This window comes from Vigna angularis, chromosome 4, assembly GCF_016808095.1.
Source record: "Vigna angularis cultivar LongXiaoDou No.4 chromosome 4, ASM1680809v1, whole genome shotgun sequence".
NCBI lineage: Eukaryota > Viridiplantae > Streptophyta > Magnoliopsida > Fabales > Fabaceae > Vigna > Vigna angularis.
In genome coordinates, this window is record NC_068973.1 from 25894331 (window position 1) to 25914665 (window position 20335).

Sequence of the window (20335 nt, forward strand, 5' to 3'; positions counted from 1 at the left end):
AAATGTGTACAGATTTTTTTTTTAGTTTTTTATTGTAATAAAATGGGATTATGATAAAATTAGTTTTATTAACCAAACAGACAATGAAATAATATGAACTAAAACTGAATATTGTATATAAAATAAAGTACATTGTTCAACATATTAATATGTTCATACAACTAATTGTTCATATATTAAAAAGAAAAATGTTCAATACTAAAAATATGACTGAGATGTTCATTACATTACTAAAAAAGAATAATGTCTAATTTTGTTCTTCATTATTCATTGTTTGGCTTGATCAAATACCTACAATATAACATAATACTTAGTTAGTATATTTAATAAATAGAATTATATACAGATGAATTATATACAGATGAATTTAGCAATTATTATCGGTGATGGTTGAAACATAACAAAATGTAAGGGCAATGGACCCTGATGATTTTGCAACAAAAGTAGGACAATCATATAAACATATAAACAACAAGGAAATTTCAACCACTAGACTTGTTCCATCTATGTGGAGCAGGAGTGAAGATTTCAATTGTGAAAAACACAATTCTAAGTAGCTACCAGTGAATAGAATACAAAAGTAAATTGAGTACCAACTAATCCAACGTATCTTGCATGTAAAAGCCAAATTAGTAGGGTAAAGAAACTGTGAAAAATGGGAGTAATGGTGGACACCTGATTACAAGCTCAAATAACATCATCTTGTGAAACCTTATAAGCCAACTTGGTTGTCTCATACATTATTGCATAAATTAAGTCATCCAAGCAATCCTTCTAAAGAACAAATTAAAAATGGATCTTCTTCGTTAAATAAAAATGTAAAACTTATCGCATAATGTTCTTTAACAAAAAAAATGTTCATACATCGGTTGAAATAAAGATATACAAGCCTACTTGCATGCCTTACCTAAATTACTTTACTTTTTTTTTCAATGGAATTATGGTCCCAAATAATCTGCAAAAGATCTACACAGAAACACAATTGGTTGGAGAAACAATAATAGAGGATTGTAAAATACCTAGCTTTGTTGAGCACACTCATGAGAGGCAAGGACAAATAGTATTGTGGTATCAGAATTGGGTGCCAGTAATTGTTCAAGCCAATGACGGCCCCACATCCTAGCAATATCAAAAGGAATCCACCTAAGGGGAAAAGGTCCAAATTTGTATTAGTACGATATCAAGCAAGTGAAAGTTTTCACTGAATAAACATTTATAATAATATCTTACCCATTGCAATTTAAAGCCATCCGACTTGCACCTCGTGCAACAAAGATCTGAAAACAATAACATCAGTTCCAGTTTCAAAGGAAAAGCCACTAGGAATATTGAAATCAAAGCTAAATCAAATCTTGCCTGACAACATTTTAAATTGCCTCCACAAGCAGCATAATGCAAAGGAGTACTTCCAACCCTGGATCAAATCACGTTAGTTATGTTGAAAGGGAGGGGTGGGGGTGGGGGAAGAACAACCATAAGAGATATTAAACACATTATATAAAAGAGATACTGATCAAATCCATTGATGTTCTGTAATGAAATGTCACAGCAGACACATTGACGTTAAGATCAAGTAGATGTTGTACTCAATCAAAGTATCCATTTAAAGCAGCCATATGAAGGGCAATGCTGCTACCATCAACAGTCTTATTTACAAACTTGGACATGGCACTACATTGGAATAAAGTAAATAAATTGCAAGAATATAACAAACCTAAACTCTTGTAAAGTGAGGCCTTAAATCACTCATAACAGCAAGCACCAAACAAAATATCATTTTCATCATTCCCCCAATATCACGGAGAGTGTGGGGTCAAGAAGAAAGGAAGGAACACAAGGGAGTGGGATGGGCAAATCGATTTTCAGTAGCAAGGGAAGAAACATGAGGAATCTGCCCTGTGAGGAATATGTGAAACGGAGAGAAGAAGGGAGGTGCTTTAGATGCAGCGGACCGTTTGGTCCTGGTCACCATTGCTCGAAAAGGAGCTTGAGAGTTGTGATATTGGCGAAGGACGAGGAAGAATTGCCACTACCCGAGCCTCCAAACCTGAATTGAAGAGGAGTCATGAGATCAAGCTCCCCGGTTCCAACCTTGAGGACAAGGTTGTTCTGTAGCGGGGTGTATTGTTAGGATATAGGGTGATAGGATAGAAGGAAGGGGATCCAAATGGTAGGAGGAAGGGGGAAGCAAGCCGAACGGTGGAAGGCGGTGAAGAGCTAGAGTCGAACGGTAGGAGGAAGGGGGAAGCAATTCGAACGGTGGAAGGCGATGAAGAGTTGGAGCCGAACGGTAGAAGGCAGGGGAAAGAAAGCCGAACGGAAGACGGTGAAGAGCTGGAGCCTATCGGTTGAAGAGTGACTATCCTAACTACTATAACAGTTAGGATGGGTGGGAAATAGTTATATTAAATAAAGATATATTCTAGGAAAAATATTCAGTATAAGATATTTATAGTAAATAAAGATATATTCTAGGAAAATATTCAGTATAAGATAATTACAATAAATAGAGCTATATTCTAGGAAAATATTTAGTATACGGTAATTATAGTAAATAGAGCTATATTCTATTTACTATAATTATTTAGTATAAGTTGGGCAGGAAATATTTAATATAAATATAGCTAGATGTTATTGTTAGGGTTAGGTTTTTTATTATTGAGTTTGTTGACAGGCGGCTGTGGCTACATTTCTGTGAGGGAGGTTATGCTCCCAGACTAGGGAGGTTATGCTCCCAGTTATCTTTGTTCACTTTTGTTTATTCAGAGAGCTCTATTACTATCAATAAAAGAAATTCATTCGTCTATTATCATTCGTTCATTGTTGTGTGCTTGTTATGAGTGTGCAAGAGGTTATTTGGTTAAGTTTCGTACCCAGTAACCTAACACCTGCACTATATTCTCATACTTCCATTGCGAAAGTCATTTACTTTTCAATTGGATTCTAACAATGTAGGTAGCTCATTTCTTGTCAATAGTAGGTCATTTAATAGAAATTACTCGCAATTCCCTTTTATCAGTTAGTAGTTGACAATTTCTGACTACAAGCATAAATTATCTCCATTTTTCTTATGTGTCTATTTGATTAATGCACATTCATTTAGTAAAAAGGCATATGGGTGCTTCTCTCTCAAATTAGCTTAAAAAGAAACTCATTGCTTTTTTTATTCTTATTTTTCTCTTTTAAAAGTCTTTATACTAAAGTTTGTCCAAATGTACCCCAAATCCACTTTGACAATTTAGCACTTGAATATTTTTTCATTAGCAATTTTTTTTTCTAATCTACATAATTTCTATCTCCAATTTTCTGATATGTAGATTAACTTGGTCACAAAGGCGGATGGATGTTGCATTCCTCCCAGGTATGATGATCAACTAATTTATTTGTTCTGGTTTTTGTTTCATATATGACAGATGGGAACACTCTGTCTAACTTTAAATGTCAAATGTCTTTCTTTTCACATTCAAAAAGCATAAAATATGTTACTTTTAAACTCCACCAATGATCTCATTGTCGTTCCAAATTCATGGTTGCATTAGGCCATCAAAAGCCAATAGAAACCATGAACATAAATCATTCAAGAGGTCTAACTAAAAATGAATTAGAATTGAAAAGAAAATAAGAAACAAAAAGGAAATAAATTCCCTCGTAAACCAAATCAGCTACCGGATGAGTTAAAAACAATATACGCACAAGCTAAGTTTAATTTACGAAAGAGCTAACTCATTGTTCATTCTAGTTTCTTTAGCTAACGTGCTTCCAGAAAGGTTTATTCAAATATACACTTAATCCTAGGCAAAGATGAGGTTTGCATTACACCATTTCCATTCAACCAAAAATAGTCAAAACCCCAAACGTGAATAGCTCATTTCACGATTGATTCATTTAACAATAACAATTCATATAAAACAAGAAAAATGACAGAAACAATTCATATAAAACAATTCATACAACTGCAACTCCACCCTCTCGTCTTACTTTCTCTCTTTCTCTCCATGTCTGTTTCTTCTCCTATCATTCTCCATTTCTGTTTCGAGTTCCTTCCTTCTTTCTTCTCCATTTTTGTGCCTTGGTGTGTGTTGGTGGTGCGTCGTTCGTAGGGACCATCGTTCGTGCTATGGTGGTTTGCGTTTTTCGTTTGGTCTACGAGAGGTTGGGTTTTCGTCCTATGCTTTGTATGAATGATAGATAGTTTCATTTTAATGTATTTGAATGTATATTCCATGTGTTGTGATCTGTGATGTTTGCTGCGATGTGTGCCTGTGTTTTGTGTTTGTGCAAACGAAGAAGATATCTTTGAATGGCTCAACGAATATGGGACATCCGTTTGGCCTTCAACGGATGTTCATATCTGTTCACGGATGTTGATATTCGTTTAAAAATCCAACGCACTGACATCCGTTATAGTGTTCAAATTATGTTTCCACACCTGTGTGCGTGCCACCTCCATTGGACCACCAGTAAGATGAAGCTCTGCTACCAATGAACCTTCTTCTTGCACCACCACTAAGCTTTGCCACTCCTCTTGTAACCACTAGAGCACCTTCTTGCACTACCATAAAGAAGAATCACAATTGGGGAGAAGAAAATGAAGAGCATATTGATTTCTGTGAAAGTGGTGGGATGTGCATTCATATGAAGTGGTTGGATGTTGGTGAAAGTTAAAACAAAAAATTAAAAATTTACAGTAGGGCAAAAGAGGAATGAGGAGGTGAATGGAGCATTATGTGGTGGTGTAATGGTGGTGAAGGGAACAACTCTCAACATGAAATACAAGTAACAAATAGTTGGATTTGATCTGTAAAATCTAATTCATTTTTACTACAACTTAACACCCATAAAATCTAAATCGTCATAGTGGAGATCCTTCAAAACTCATGTTTGGAAGAAGATTGGATGTAGACTCTTTTTATTCGAACCAATATAAATTCTTGTGTGTTTCTTATTTCATTCCTTCAAAATCATACTAGCTATTACATCAATGCTAAACTTCAAGTTGTTCCAAATGGATATAAAAAGTGTCGTCTTGAATGGATTCATCAAAGAGAAGGTATATGTAGAACAACCTCCAATATTTCAAGATTTTGACTTTCCTTGTCACACCTTCAAACTAGAGAAAGATTTATATTTCCTAGAGCAAGCTGGCTATATACCAAGCATGCCTCAAATACCCTGATGAACCTCGTGACTATACTTTGTTTAAAGTAGGAGGAATAAAGAGAGATGACCGATTAAGTGCATTTGGAAATGTTGGAAATGCCATATTACAAGTTTTAATTGATTGTTGTGATAACATAGTTTGTTAAAATGCTTCACAATGTACATCTATATGTTATTAATTGATTAAGTTAATATATAATTGATTAACAACATCAGTAATAGGTTTTGTATAAATGTGGGGCTGACTTCAATTCGAAAAAAAATACAATGAAATCAAGAACACAGAATCTCGAAGAAAGAAGAATGATTAACATTTCTTGAAGAGTGCAAAGGTTGGACACTTGGAAATCAATCAAGAAGTTGTCAAAAAGAGGCTAAGCATGTCTAGATCTGCCTGAGTATTAGTTTATATTGTAAAATTTGCACTTCAGGTGTATTTAGTTCTTTACTTTTACTCTGAATCAACATGTTATATGTGTGTTGTGTAGGTAAGAAAGATAAGTGATTGTATGTAGCATCACTTGCAAAAAATTGTTCTTTAGTTGATAGAGTTTAGGATTACTAAGAATAATTTGGATATATATAAACACTAAATCATTATAATGGAGATCCTTCCAAACTCAGGTTATTGAGAAGAAACTGGACGCAGACTCTTTTAATAAATTCTTGTGTGTTTCTTGTTTCATTCTATTACTCATTTTCGATATCTTTAAAAGAGTGAAAAATCTATTGAAATAGCTACCAAACATCAATTTCTTATGGTAAAAGAGTTAAAAAAAAGTGTAAAATCAATTCACCCTATTTTAATTGAGAATTATTAGTGTTAACATCTTTAACAATCACCAATTCATAATAGAAATTATTTTAGTTACTAATTTAGAAACAAATTATAATTTTTTGAAACTACTTTATTTATCAATAATTTTTGTTTATAAATTGGTATCTAAATTGGTTACTAGTGACTAATTACTTTTAATCTATAATATTAGCCATTCTTTAAAGATTTTATTATATATATATATATTAAAAGTTGAATTTTAATAATTATTCAAAAATTTTATACAATTAAGTGTTTGTTGTGTAGTATATAGATGAAGTTATATAATTTTTTTTATCAATTTAAAGATGTGAGACATATCATTAATAAAGAAGTTTAATTAAATGTTAAGTCTCTTATAAATATTAATATTTTTAATTAAGTTCTCATTAATTGTTTATTTTATTTTATTTTAATCGAGTCGTCACTTTATGTGATGTGATCCTTTAAGTAATCAGTACAATACTATAAACTTAGATAATAAAAAAATAATTTTTTTAATTTCTTATTATTTAACGTCATTATTTAGTGTTTTCACAATTTGAATTTTATTTTAATATTTAATTTATAAAATGAAAAAAATATGTTTTGTTTCTATGTAATTGAGAACATGAATTTATTAGACTAATTTGCTCCTTAAAACAACTTTACTATTTTTTAAATGAAAAAACTAGACCTTTTTTTAAAAGAAAGTCTCATTTCAAGTACCAAATTTTATTTACAAGAGAAGAAGCAAAGTCACACTACCTTTATAAGAAATAAAATCGTATTTAAAACTCAATTTTTATTTTTGATAAATAATGTTTGACATATTTATGTCACTATGACAATATTATATTAATTAGATTAGATTGGAACATCAAATTTCATCAAATAATTTATAACAATGGAAACTTAATTTCTTTATATAGCCCATACTTTTTTAAAACCTGAACACTTTTCTTAGTATTTTTAAAAGTACTTTGAGTTGAAAAAAAACATGCATACATTTTACAGGAACAAATAAATGACTATGTCGAGTGGGGCTAAGATGTTATTGATTTAAAGTTCTCCAATCATCCTATGGTAAGAATGTTAAACTTTTACATGTGGCATATTGTCTTTAAAACAAATTTCTAAGAATCTAAAATTTTTTACAATTATTTTGAAATCAATTTTTGTATTAGAATTTTCACATAAAACAAACGATGATTCAAGAGTTTTTTTTTTTTTAACAAAAGGATTGTGTTTGTTTATTTATAGGTGTCTCATATATAAATAAATTATTTATTTAAATATAATTATATGAATAAATTATATATTCAAATAGAATAATCACACTAATTTTCTTAATATAAATTAAAAATAATAATACCCGATGCAGGAATCTCAAACTAGTTCTTTAAAACAAATTTATAAAGAAATCAATTTTTGCATTAGAATTTTCACTTTTACTTATGATTTTGAATATTAATTTTTTTTCATCTTTTTATTAAAATTATTTTAAATTTATTATATGTTGATATATTACAATATGCTAAAAATTTATTGAATATTGAAATTTATAAACATAACAAATAAGTATAAATTAATAACCAACGTAATAATACTTATTAATCATATGCCACATTTTTAATTTGATAAAGAAGAGAAATAAGATAATAATTGTATTCCATTTATAAATAATATAAAAATTATATTATACAATTATATAATTTGTATAATATTGGGTAATGTTTTTGCTATGGGTCCTAGGTTGTCACGGCCCAGACGACGCCCATAACCTGTAGCAGTTTCTAGATTGGAAAATGAATTCTAAAGAGTTAAAATGGTCGTGATTGTCCACTCCACTTATTAAAGCGTATGCAAATTACACAAAGTCCAATAAGCGACAAGAGATGACAAGGTTGAATTATTGACAGTTTCTATCCAATAATCGACTTGTTGAATAAAATTATATTTGCTATTTAACATGTTATTTGTGTGGGTTTTCATTTAAAAATTATCTGGAGATATTTTAAAATTTTAATATTTCTGTAAAAAATAAAAAGAGTATTTTATATATTTTAAAATAAAATTACAAAAATATATATAATTTAATATAAATTAAATTAAATATAAATTAAAATTTAATTTTAATTAAATTTAATCTAATAAAATATAATTTAATTTAATTTTAATTAAAAAATATAGATTTTTTTTTTGTGGATAACAAGTACCCATGGATTGAGTAGTATACTATCTATATCCGACGTTTAGAAGCGAGTATTAAAATATTCGTTATCTGTTACTCGCAGTAGTAAATATCCGCGAATAGTAACTATCTGTTGTAGATTTTACCTGCATACCCGTGTCAGCAGATAATTTTGTCATCCCTAGATATGACTTCATACATCAAATAAAAAATGTTTCTTAAAGATGTATATTAAAGAGTGTGATTCAATAAAATCTTTTAAGTTTTTCTATTATAAAATAATTTAAATTTATGTAAATTTGCACCATATTTACGTACTATAATTAAATTTTGATAATTTAATATATTGGTTATTATTTATAATTTGATTATTATATTATATTGTTATTATATTCTTTAAGTAAATATTATTCTAATAAAAACATAAACTTATAATTCATATTAATTATATAAATATAATTAGTATTTTTTAAGAAATATTCAATTTTAAAACACTCACTCTCATCTTATTCTAAAAAATTGCCTTTCAATAGTAATAAAATCTTTTACTAATAAAAATAACAATCAAGCCACAGTTAGGATGTCGTCACCTAATCACAAATCCACATTCAAGATCTGGATAAGGACAATATCAAATTTAAATAAATTTATTAAATTATTAATGAATATAAATATTATTTTTTAATTAATTAAAATTATATATCATAATGAAAATTATGAATACAAACATAAATAACATTTAGTTCAAAAAACAAATAGGTGAAAAAGATTAAGTTAAATTAAGATTAAGTTTCGTACATACTTAATGTTAAACTCATTTAAGTGAGGACTATATGGGTTAAATTGTACATATAGATAATGTTTACATGTTATTTAACTTACAACAACAATATTTATTCATTATGTGTTTCGAATAAGACACATATTTAAAAAATATTTATAAATATTTTAAAATGTATGGATATTTGTAAATATTTAAAAAAATATGTTTTATAAATTTTTAAAATAAAATTAAAAATATATAATATAATATAAATTATAATTAAATTAAATTTAATAAAATATAAATTAAATTTTAATTTTAATGTTTTTTTGAATAATGAATATTATCCGTACATACTGGTGTAAAACTCATTTATAAGCATATCTACAAATAATAAATATCAAATTTACTAATTATCTATTACAAATTTTATATACAAATATTCATAATTACAGTATTTTTACTATCCCTAATCTTAAAGATTTGTTCATTAAATTAGTTTGAAGCAGTTCGTGATAAGCGAGCAGAGTAAGAAAACAAAGTTGGTTGGGGGTTGGTGGAAGGTTGGCGAATCAAGTTAAATATGTTTGTGGAATTTCTTTTTGGTTTGTCAAAACAACTTCAACCACCAAACATGGGGAAAAAGAAACACTAGAAGACTTCCACCTTCTTTTATTTCCTTTAATTATACTTCACAAATCAAACAGTAGATTATATTAAAAATTGGGTAAGAGACGTGGAAATGCTACCACGAACTGTTAGAATGTCCTGTTCCTTATTAAATACGTTAGGTTGAAATGTGCAGTGTTTTTTTTTCTTTTTTTTTTTAAATAACTATCATCACATTTTAGTTATGCGAATTGGATGTAGATAAATTAGAATTTCGGATTTTATGTGATGCAGATCATTTAATCATACTAATGAAGATTTGAGACGTCTGATCGTGTGACCAAGGTGATGCCAATCAACGTTTTAGCGGACATGAGAATATTTGTTTTATCCTTAGACTAAAATTCCGAACCATATTATACAATAACATATATCTTTTATAAGAGTCCACTATACTAGTAATGATAATAATTTATTAACACCGATTTATACAAAATATAATTTCAATATTAAGATCTCTATATAAAAAACGACTTGCCAAAAACATGGTCAAAGTTTTACAAAACGATTTCAACCACAACAAAATTTCGAAAATGTCAAATACTGCAACGAATTTCGACCACAATTGTAACTTTGTAATACATGAGTGCTGAATTAAAATGTAATGATATTTTTCTTGAAAAGGGAAAATGGAATAAACATTGAATACCTCAAATTTGTTCCAACTGCCATCGTCTCTCTTTTAATCAATGAACAAATTTTTAGTTGAAGCGCCGTAAATAAACCTGTTTTTGGTAAACATGTGGTAGTTGGTTTTCTTGCTCATAGCAGGGCAAAATCTTTATTAGTCTTTTTTTTCGTCCTTACAATGGCATGGCCGAAACTAGGTAAGTTAATTGAATAACAAGAAAACAGTAGAAAAGTGACAACTATAATTGACATTTAAAATTAAAGAAATTATGTTATAGGACATATATTCCCATCAATATTGGATCTGTGTTTTTGAACGATGAATTTGAATCTATCTACAAGTTAAATAACTTATCTATCTACTTTTGTCATTTTATGTGAAAATTCTAAAACGGGGGAGTTGGAAATGAGTCTCAAAGATAAACTTCTCGGGAAGGAAAGAAAAATGAACCAGACTTACTCCACTCTCTCGTTGGTCTTGAACAACCGTGAATGAGAAGAATAATAGCTCATCATTAATAAAGTATGAATACTTTTTATAGATATTTGAATTTGCGTACCGGTTGTTTACGTATATGTGTAACAGCTTAGACTTTGGTGCAGCTACAAATGCTGACTCTTTAAACTTTCCCTCTAATAGTGACATATTAGGCAAAGTGTAGATGCCCCTTTTTCAACCCTTCGTGGAAAACACATCCCCATTCAAATTTTATTCTTCTCCCATTATACATACTCACCAAATTCTACAAATGGGCTTCTTTTCCTTCTTGCATTAACTCAGGAATTTCACCAACTTTTATAAATCTACTAATTTACCAACTCATATTTTAGCTTCTCATTTTTAAAACAGACAATACTCTGCTTCAATCAATGAATTCAACGCAATCCTTCAAAAACTTCAAAAGTGTCCATTTCTTGCAATTTTATTTTTTAATTTCACTCCCCACCATATTTTTCAAATGGATCATATCATTCCATACTACTTTTGCCACTCTGTAGGACAAGGTGTGGTTGTTGGGATGGGGACAGGTGCAAGTAGGGAAGCCATAAACATCATCTGTGAATATCTTTGTGAATATATAACCACTTCACGAAGGGACCTTGGAGATCACAAGCTCACAGCAGAAACACTTGCTCGAATATTGAATCTAGAATCTGAGGAAAATTGAAAGTATCAAGCATGGGTTCAACGGGTGAGACTCAGATCACTCCAAGCCATGTGTCTGATGAAGAGGCAAACCTGTTTGCGATGCAACTGGCGAGTGCCTCTGTCCTCCCAATGGTTCTGAAATCAGCCATCGAGCTTGATCTGTTGGAAATCATAGCCAAGGCTGGTCCTGGAGTTCATCTTTCTCCCTCTCACATTGCTTCTCAGCTCCCAACACACAACCCTGAGGCACCAGTCATGTTGGACCGCATCTTGCGTCTATTGGCTTCCTACAACATCCTCACTTTCACCCTCCACACTCTTCCTGATGGCAAGGTTGAGAGGCTCTATGGCCTTGCTCCCGTTGCCAAGTACTTGGTCAAGAACGAAGACGGCGTCTCCTTGGCTGCTCTCAACCTCATGAACCAGGATAAAGTCCTCATGGAAAGCTGGTATCTTTTGTAGAAACAGTTCAATTAAAACTATTTCCGTTTAACGATTGAGTTAAAGTTGAGATGCTTTTGTTATTGTAGGTACTACTTGAAAGATGCAGTTCTTGAAGGGGGGATTCCATTTAACAAGGCATATGGAATGACAGCCTTTGAATACCATGGAACGGACCCAAGGTTTAACAAGGTTTTCAACAAGGGTATGGCGGATCACTCTACCATCACAATGAAGAAAATTCTCGAGACCTACACAGGCTTTGAGGGTATTAAATCTCTGGTTGATGTTGGTGGTGGAACTGGAGCTATAATAAACATGATAGTCTCAAAGTATCCCAATATCAAGGGTATCAATTTTGATTTACCCCATGTCATCGAAGATGCCCCATCTTATCCAGGTACCTATTTTTAGGTTGAGGACGTTGTCTTCATATTTATATTAGTTTTCCAAGCACTGTTACCGGTTATTACCCGTTAATTGTATGCATTGTGTGTTGAATTATAATGTTTTAGTAATGGTTTCCTGACATCAAATTTGACATTGCTGTTTTTGTGTAGGAGTGGAGCATGTGGGTGGAGACATGTTTGTCAGTGTTCCAAAAGCTGACGCTATTTTTATGAAGGTGAATGATAAAACTTGAATCCTTTTCAATGTCCTAATTCTTGCCTACTTTAAAGGGTTTCTTTTCTGAGAGTCAATGAGTTGTTATTGTCTGATAATCGTGTTCTATTTGTTTATGCTAATGATTTTAATATCATTGATACCTCCAGTGGATTTGCCACGATTGGAGTGATGAACACTGTTTGAAGTTTTTGAAGAACTGCTACGATGCATTACCAGAAAACGGGAAGGTGATTGTGGCAGAATGCATTCTTCCGGTGGCTCCAGACTCTAGCTTGGCCACAAAGGGTGTGGTTCACATCGACGTGATAATGTTGGCTCATAATCCAGGTGGGAAAGAGAGAACAGAGAAAGAGTTTGAGGCTCTGGCCAAAGGATCTGGATTCCAAGGTTTCCGAGTTCTGTGCTCTGCTTTCAATACCTACATCATCGAGTTTCTCAAGAAGGTTTAAATGTTTCGGTATGGAGTCATATCAAGTTGCATTTGGATTTTGACTTTGAAAATGTGCTTGTGGTGCTACTTACGAAGCTTTCGCGGAAAAAAAAAATGTAAATTTCTCTTGATACATTAGGAAAACAATAATGAATAAATTTAAATAATAAGAGCTTTATGAAATAATAAGAAGTTTCTTATGTGAGTTATATATGAGCTTATTCTTTGGGTACACGTTGATCACATATATTTTGGTGTCTCTCTTCTTCTACAAACTGTGTTGTAAATATATTGCAAAATATATTATCTCTCTTTTAAATTTGTTACCGAGCTTGTTGCAATAAATTTATTGATGAGCTTGTTGCAACGAATTCTATTTCGTACGAACAAGCCTTCTTAGGCAAAGATCCCTAGAGTTGATTTTGAATGTCACATGTCTGTTTTGCAAGTTATGGGATCTTGGCCCATTTTACAACTCTCTTCCTCCATGTGTAAATACATGTCATTGACTTCTCCAAAAGACATAACACACTTCTCTTCTCTCTTTTGTTCTCTCATTCTTTTCTTCTTCTTTTTTTAATTTATTATTTTGGGTTTAACAGTTTATTTTTGGTTTAATAGGTTCAGAGGTCCTTATATTTGTGGGTTCGTTTCAATTGGGTCCTCCAATTTTGAAAGTGATCAATTTGGTCCCTAATTTAACAAAATTGAGTCAATAATACCCTTTCCGTTAAATATAATGGACGGCGTTAATTTTTTAAACATGTGGCATGTTGAGGCATCCTTTTATTTGCAGGTGGCACAGTTTTATTTGAAGGATGCTTCAACATACCACATGTTTAAAAAGTTAATGACGTCCATTGCATTTAACGGAAAGGGTATTATTGACTCAATTTTGTTAAATTAGGGACCAAATTGATCACTTTCAAAATTGGAGGACCCAATTGAAACGAACCCATAAATATAGGGACCTCCGAACCTATTAAACCTTTATTTTTTTAGAGTTTTTTTCTAGTTTTCGAAAAGTTAAAAAATTTTCTATTTTATTTTGGAAGACTTGCGCAATATATTGCAGATAAGTCACTAAACACAGTGAATATACACATCTTAGGAATGAAGTTTTGTTCTTGTTTTTGTCAGTATTTACAACAATCTTAAGGACTTATGGCTGACATCAATAATCCAAATCTAGAGAATCAAAACATTATTTTCGAAACTGAGACAATCTTTACGAAATCGTTCCCTAACGTGTAAAAAATCAAGGTCTTCTCTGGACAAAACTTTTGACACTAGCAAGAACATGTGTCTATCCTATTAAACATGTATGAAGTTGTTAGTGCCCTCTCATCTCCAAAAATCGACTCCCGTATCCCTTAAAAAAAACTGAAGATTAGATTCATGCGAACAAGGTAATACCGACACACTTTACTTAATGCACTATCTAATGACTTGTTCGATGTGTATTATTCCAATAAGGAAGTTAAAGACATTTGGGATTTGTTGATTCTCAAATATACTATCGAAGATGTCGTCAAAACAATATTCGTCATAGGGAACTACTATCGCTAAGAGATGATTGAAGATAAGGACATAAAGATCCAAATCAACGAGTACCATAAGTTGCTTGAAGATATCAAAGTAGAGAACATATTTCTACCCAATGAGTTTGTTTCAGAACTTCTGATCGAGAAATTGCCGCTATCTTGGACTGACTACGAACAACAACTAAAACACAAACAAATGTCACTTCCAGAGCTTATTACACACATTATCATTGAAGATACCAACAAGAAGGAGTGTGTTACTACAAGGGCCAAAACTTTGTCTGCAAAAGTAAATATGATAGAAGACAAACATACTCCAAAAAGGTACCAAAACAAACCCGATCACAAAAAGAAAAACATTTTTCAAAATTCCCATCACAATGGATCTAACCCCACCTTTAAGAAGAAGGGAAATTGCTTTGTATATCAAAAGTTGGACCATCACACACAACAGTGTAGACATAGAGCAAGAAACGAAAATCTGTCTAGGGTAAATATAGTTGAGGGGGAAGATACTATTGTTGTGGTTGTTTCAAAAATAAATAGGATGACCAATGTGAGGAAGTGAGTAGACTTTGGTGCTCTACCAAACACATATGTGCAAATAGAATTTCTTTTACCTCCTACACTAGTATAGGAGATGAAAGAAGAACATGTTTATCTCGATAATTCTAGGACAACTGGATATGGAATAACATGGCTAGATAAAAAGGAAACTAAAACCTATATAAGCTTCTCTACAACCAAACTAAGAGAATGAAACTAGAAAGACAAAATACAAGTCTATGAAAATCTATGCTACTAAAAGCCAAAATACAAGCCATAAAATATATTATATTCTTTTTATTTCTTCATGTTTTCTTTAGGTCTTGACCCATTTATGATCATATCACAACTCCTATCCTAGGAAAAAGAAAGATTCTTCTTAAGCTCACATTTGAGAAGACTCTAACCTTAATTGATGTGCTACATCTATTCTCTATCAAAGTTAATTTAATCTATGTAGCATTACTAGGAAAAGTGGGGTTAAAATGTCATTTGAATTTGAAAAAATTGTTATGAAAAAATATAATGTTTTCGTGGAAAAAAAATATTTCGATCAAGGTCTCTTTATACTCAATATTTTTGAAATTATTAATGAATCAATTTCTTATCCTTACGTTGTTAACTCCGATGTTATATGTCATGCTAAATTAGAACATGTGAACTCTTCTTATGTTATAAAACTGATGAATTAATAAACGCACATAAGTTATTTCAAATATGATCTCATTCTTTAAAAATAAGTCACAAAAAATTAAACTCAATACAATTATCATTTCATACTTTCTTTATTTTTATATCATATTATCTCTCAACAATTTCAACAAAATTCACAAATATACACATAACTTCAATTTTGTTGAACTCAAGTGTTGTATCGAGATTTAATGTGAAGTGCATTATGTGTTTCTGAACTTGTTAAAACCTATCAGAAGGTTTAATTATTACTACAACTTGACAACTTTATAAAGTAATATTAATTAATGGTCATAGAAATGCTCTAGTAATGGTTGATGATGATGCATGACCTCCATAGCTAGACCCATGAGCAAGGGTGTTGAAACAAAATAGTATACCAGACATCAACATGAAGAAGAAGAAGAGAAAAACTAAATGACTCTTTATTGTATTACATGAAAAGTTATATTACAGTGAGAGAAGAAGATACATTTATATAGAGAAGAAAAGGATAATAATAGTAATAAAAAAAATAATAAAAGATAGGAGAAGGTGGTCAGGATTGTGAATTCTGACAACCCCCCTCAAGTTTGGCATATATGTTGATGATGCCAAGCTTGGAATTGATATTGTGAAAGGTAGAAGGATGAAGCAACTTTGTAAGAATGTCTGCAAGTTGGAGAGCTCAATGAATTGGAAGAAGTTTGACAATGCCTTGCTGGACTTTCTCACGAATGAGGTGGAAATCGATCTCTATAAGATTTGTGCGTTCGTGGAAGACTTGATTAGTAGCGATCTTGATGGAAAAATTATTATCATAGAAGATGGTGGCAGGGTGTGAGAAAGGAAGGCGAATGTCACTCATGAGATGATTGAGACATTATATTTCACAAACAGTTTGGGTAAGGGCATGGTACTCGGCTTTAGAGGAGCTATGTGAAACAGTGGACTACTTTTTGGACTTTCATGAAATTGATGAATCTCCGAGGTAAACAATCTAGCCAATGATTGATTTTCTTAAGTCAGCGCAACTAGCCCAATCATAATCACTGTAAGCCTTCAAGGTAACATTGTTGGTTGTTGTGAGAAATATACCCTAACTATGAATGTTTTTTATGTAACGAAGAATTCTGAAAGCAACTTGATGATGAGCTTGAGTTAGAGAGGCAACGTACTGGCTTAGACGATGAACAACATAAGTTATATTAGGATGGGTATTGGTGAGATAAATAAGTCTCCCAATCAGTCGTCGAAAGGCAGCAAGGTCAACAAGTTGTTCTCCTTCGAAGGAAACTTTGGTGTAGAAATTCATAGGGGTACTAACAGGGACATTGACGAGCATCCCTGTTTCTCTGAGGAGGTCCATTGCATATTTGCACTGCGATAGGTGGATTCCTGTTGAGTTCTGAGCAACCTTGAAACCCAAAAAGTAAGACAAGTTACCCATGTTTTTTATTTTGAATTGTTCATTTAGTATATTAGTGATATGATCAATTTCATGCATGCTAGTACCAATAAGAGTAAGAATAATATCATCAACGTAGATTAACAGGATGGTGATTGTATCACCATTGTGTTTGGTAAATAAACAATGATTACCAGATATTTGAATAAACATGTGAGAGAGAAGGAAAGAAGACAGTTTGTCATACTATTATCGTTGGTCTTGTTTTAAGCCATAGAGAGATTTGTGTAGGATATATACTTTGTTGTGACCTGAGGTAATGACTCTCGATTGTGGGTGCATGTAGACTTCCTCATTTGAATCATCATGCAAGGGGCCATTGTTGATATCTAGGTTCCTTAGATCCCAATTCTTTGTAGTAGCCAGGGACAAAATTAATCAAACAATAGTAAGTTTGACAACTAATGAGAAAGTGTCAAAGTAATCAATGCCTTCCAATTGTATATACCCTTTAGCAATAAGGCGAGCCTTGAACCTATCGACCGTGCCATCAACTTTGTGCTTGATTTTATAGATCCATTTACAGCCCATGTGATAGGTTTCTGAACACGAAACCTAATCAAGGAACACCCTCACACACTTTCACACCAGTATAACAGAAAGAATGAGGTGAATCTTGTATTATTCACAGAAAAGAATAGTTTGTACAGTCAAGATACAAGGGCCTAATCCCCTTCACAGGTCTAAGGGCCTGTCAACAATCAAAGTTCCAAAAGCTCCCTTCTAACTAAACATACAAAGTATTTATACAACCTCTTTTCCCGCCCTTCCTAACTATTACAAACAGTTAGGTTATAAATGCAAATGTTAATTATTCTTCTTTCTTCTTTCGTACACCCTCCATTGCCTATGATTACCCTCTGCCTGAAGCTCAACCTTGTCCCCAAGGTTGAAATCTGGGTATTGATCCCTAATGGTCAGTTCATCTTCCTATTGATCCTTGATGATCCCTCAAAGCTTCATCCCTGGTTTGTAATTCCTGACTCACAGCCTCCACTAAAGACTTGCCCGGTATAAACCTATACAAGGAAGGAGGAGATCTCCCATATACTGCTTCAAAAGGGATACATCTCTTTTCCCGCCCTTCCTAACTATTACAAACAGTTAGGTTATAAATGCAAATGTTAATTATTCTTCTTTCTTCTTTTGTACACCCTCCATTGCCTATGATTACCCTCTGCCTGAAGCTCAACCTTGTCTCCAAGGTTGAAATCTGGGTATTGATCCCTAATGGTCAGTTCATCTTCCTATTGATCCTTGATGATCCCTCAAAGCTTCATCCCTGGTTTGCAATTCCTGACTCACAACCTCCACTAAAGACTTGCCCGGTATAAACCTATGCAAGGAAGGAGGAGATCTCCCATATACTGCTTCAAAAGGGGTACATCTTATTGTTCCTTGATAATTGGTATTGTATAAATACTCAGTCCATGGTAAAACTGTCATCCACCCTCGGGGTTTCTCAGAATAGAAACACCTTAAATAGCCCTCCAACACTCTGTTTAGCATCTCCATCTGCCCATAAGATTCCGGATGGTACGCCGTGCTCATCTTCAATTGAGTGCCCTACATTTTGAACAACTCTTTCCAAAAAAAACTCAGAAATAAGGGGTCCCCGTCGCTTACAATGGAAATGGGTACTCCATGCAGCTTGACTATTTCCTTAACAAATATGTCTGCAATAGTACGAGCCATATAAGGGTGCTTGAGTGGCAGGAAGTGTCCATACTTGCTAAGGTGATCTACCACAACCAAGATAGCATCGTAGCCCTGTGATTTAGGCAACCTCACTATGAAGTCCATGCTCAGATCTTCCTAAATATCATTCGGTATTGGTAGAGGCTGCAAGAGTCCTTGTGGAGATGAGGACAAGTATTTGTGCTACTGACAAACCAGATAGCTGGCAAAAAAACCGGTCACATCCTTTTTCATGCCAATCCAATACAAGGATCGAGCTACCTTGCGATATGTCCTATACACCCCAGAATGTCCCCCTAGTCTGAGTTAAGTGAAACTCCGCAATTAATTTGGGAACCCATGTTGATCGAGCTGAGATTACTAGTCAACCCTTATAGTGCAACCTTTCCCGTTCTAGCGTACAAGTTGGGTGAGTGTTCGGATCCCTTCTAATGTCATCTATCACCTTTTGTAAGATCTCATCCTCCTCCACTTCCTTCACAATTTCCTCAAAATCTTTCCAGTATGGTCTAGCTAATACACATAGCTCCTTCTCCTCATCGTTATTCCCCTCATTCTTCCGGGACAGAGCGTCTGCTGCTTTATTAGTAACCCTCGCCTTGTATACTATCTCAAAATCATACCCCAGCAACTTGGCGATCCAATTCTACTAATTTTGAGTGGTAATGCACTGTTCTAACAGATATCGGAGGCTCCTTTGGTCAGTGTGTACCACAAATCTCTGCCCTAAGAAGTAGGGTCTCTAATGTTGTATGGCCATGACTAAGGCCATCAATTCCTTCTCATAGATAGACTTGTTTAGCATTCCTTCAAATAGGGCCTTACTGAAAAAGGTAATCGATTTCTTCCCTTGGGTAAGGATTGCTCCAACTCCACTGCTAGACGCATCACACTCTATAAGAAAGGGCTGACTAAAATCTAGTAAAGACAGTACTGGGCAGTAGTAATGGCCCTTTTCAACTTGCTCAAAGCCTCCTCTGCTCTCTCGTTCCACGAGAACTCTCCCTTCTTCAACAATTTTGTCAAAGGCTTGGCAATTTTTCCATAATCCTTGACAAACCTTCTATAATAGCCAGTCAACTCTAGAAATCCCCTCAAGTCCTTTACTGTTTTAGGCCTCTCCCAATCTAACATCGCCCTCACCTTCTCCGATCCATCTCCACTCCCTTATGGGATATAACATGCCCCAAATACTTGATTTGAGTCCGTCCGAACTCACATTTCTTCTTATTTGCCACCCATTTATTCTATTCCAACGTCCTCAATACTTCCCTCACATGCTTAAGATGCTCCTCCCATGATTGGCTATAAACCAATATATCATCAAAGAACACCAAGACAAACTTCCTCAAATAGGGTTGTAAGAGGCTGTTCATAGAACTTTGGAATGTGGCAGGTGCGTTGGTAAGGCCAAACGTCATTACCATGAACTCATAGTGACCTTGATGAGTTCTAAATGCGGGCTTCTCGATGTCTCTTTCCCCCATTCGAATTTAATGGTAGCCCACCTTCAAATCAACCTTAGAGAAATAGCTAGCCCCCCCTCA

At 33.1% G+C, this 20335-nt stretch overlaps 2 protein-coding genes across 2 annotated transcripts; one reads left to right on the plus strand and one right to left on the minus strand.

Annotated features, from left to right (window-relative positions):
* Positions 1 to 10887: 10887 nt before the first annotated feature.
* LOC108332176 (caffeic acid 3-O-methyltransferase) lies at positions 10888 to 13071 on the plus strand. Its single transcript, XM_017567350.2, has 4 exons — positions 10888 to 11811; positions 11893 to 12203; positions 12364 to 12428; positions 12577 to 13071. The coding sequence occupies exons 1-4, from the start codon at positions 11393 to 11395 to the stop codon at positions 12877 to 12879; spliced, it is 1098 nt and encodes a 365-aa protein (XP_017422839.1). The 5' UTR covers positions 10888 to 11392; the 3' UTR covers positions 12880 to 13071.
* Positions 13072 to 18329: 5258 nt separating this feature from the next.
* Positions 18330 to 19922, minus strand: LOC108330338 (uncharacterized). The gene is made up of 5 exons (XM_017564825.1): positions 19718 to 19922; positions 19172 to 19394; positions 18984 to 19089; positions 18717 to 18860; positions 18330 to 18656 (listed from the first exon to the last, which is right to left on the minus strand). Exons 1-5 carry the CDS (start codon positions 19920 to 19922, stop codon positions 18330 to 18332), a joined length of 1005 nt encoding a protein of 334 aa, XP_017420314.1.
* Positions 19923 to 20335: the final 413 nt, after the last annotated feature.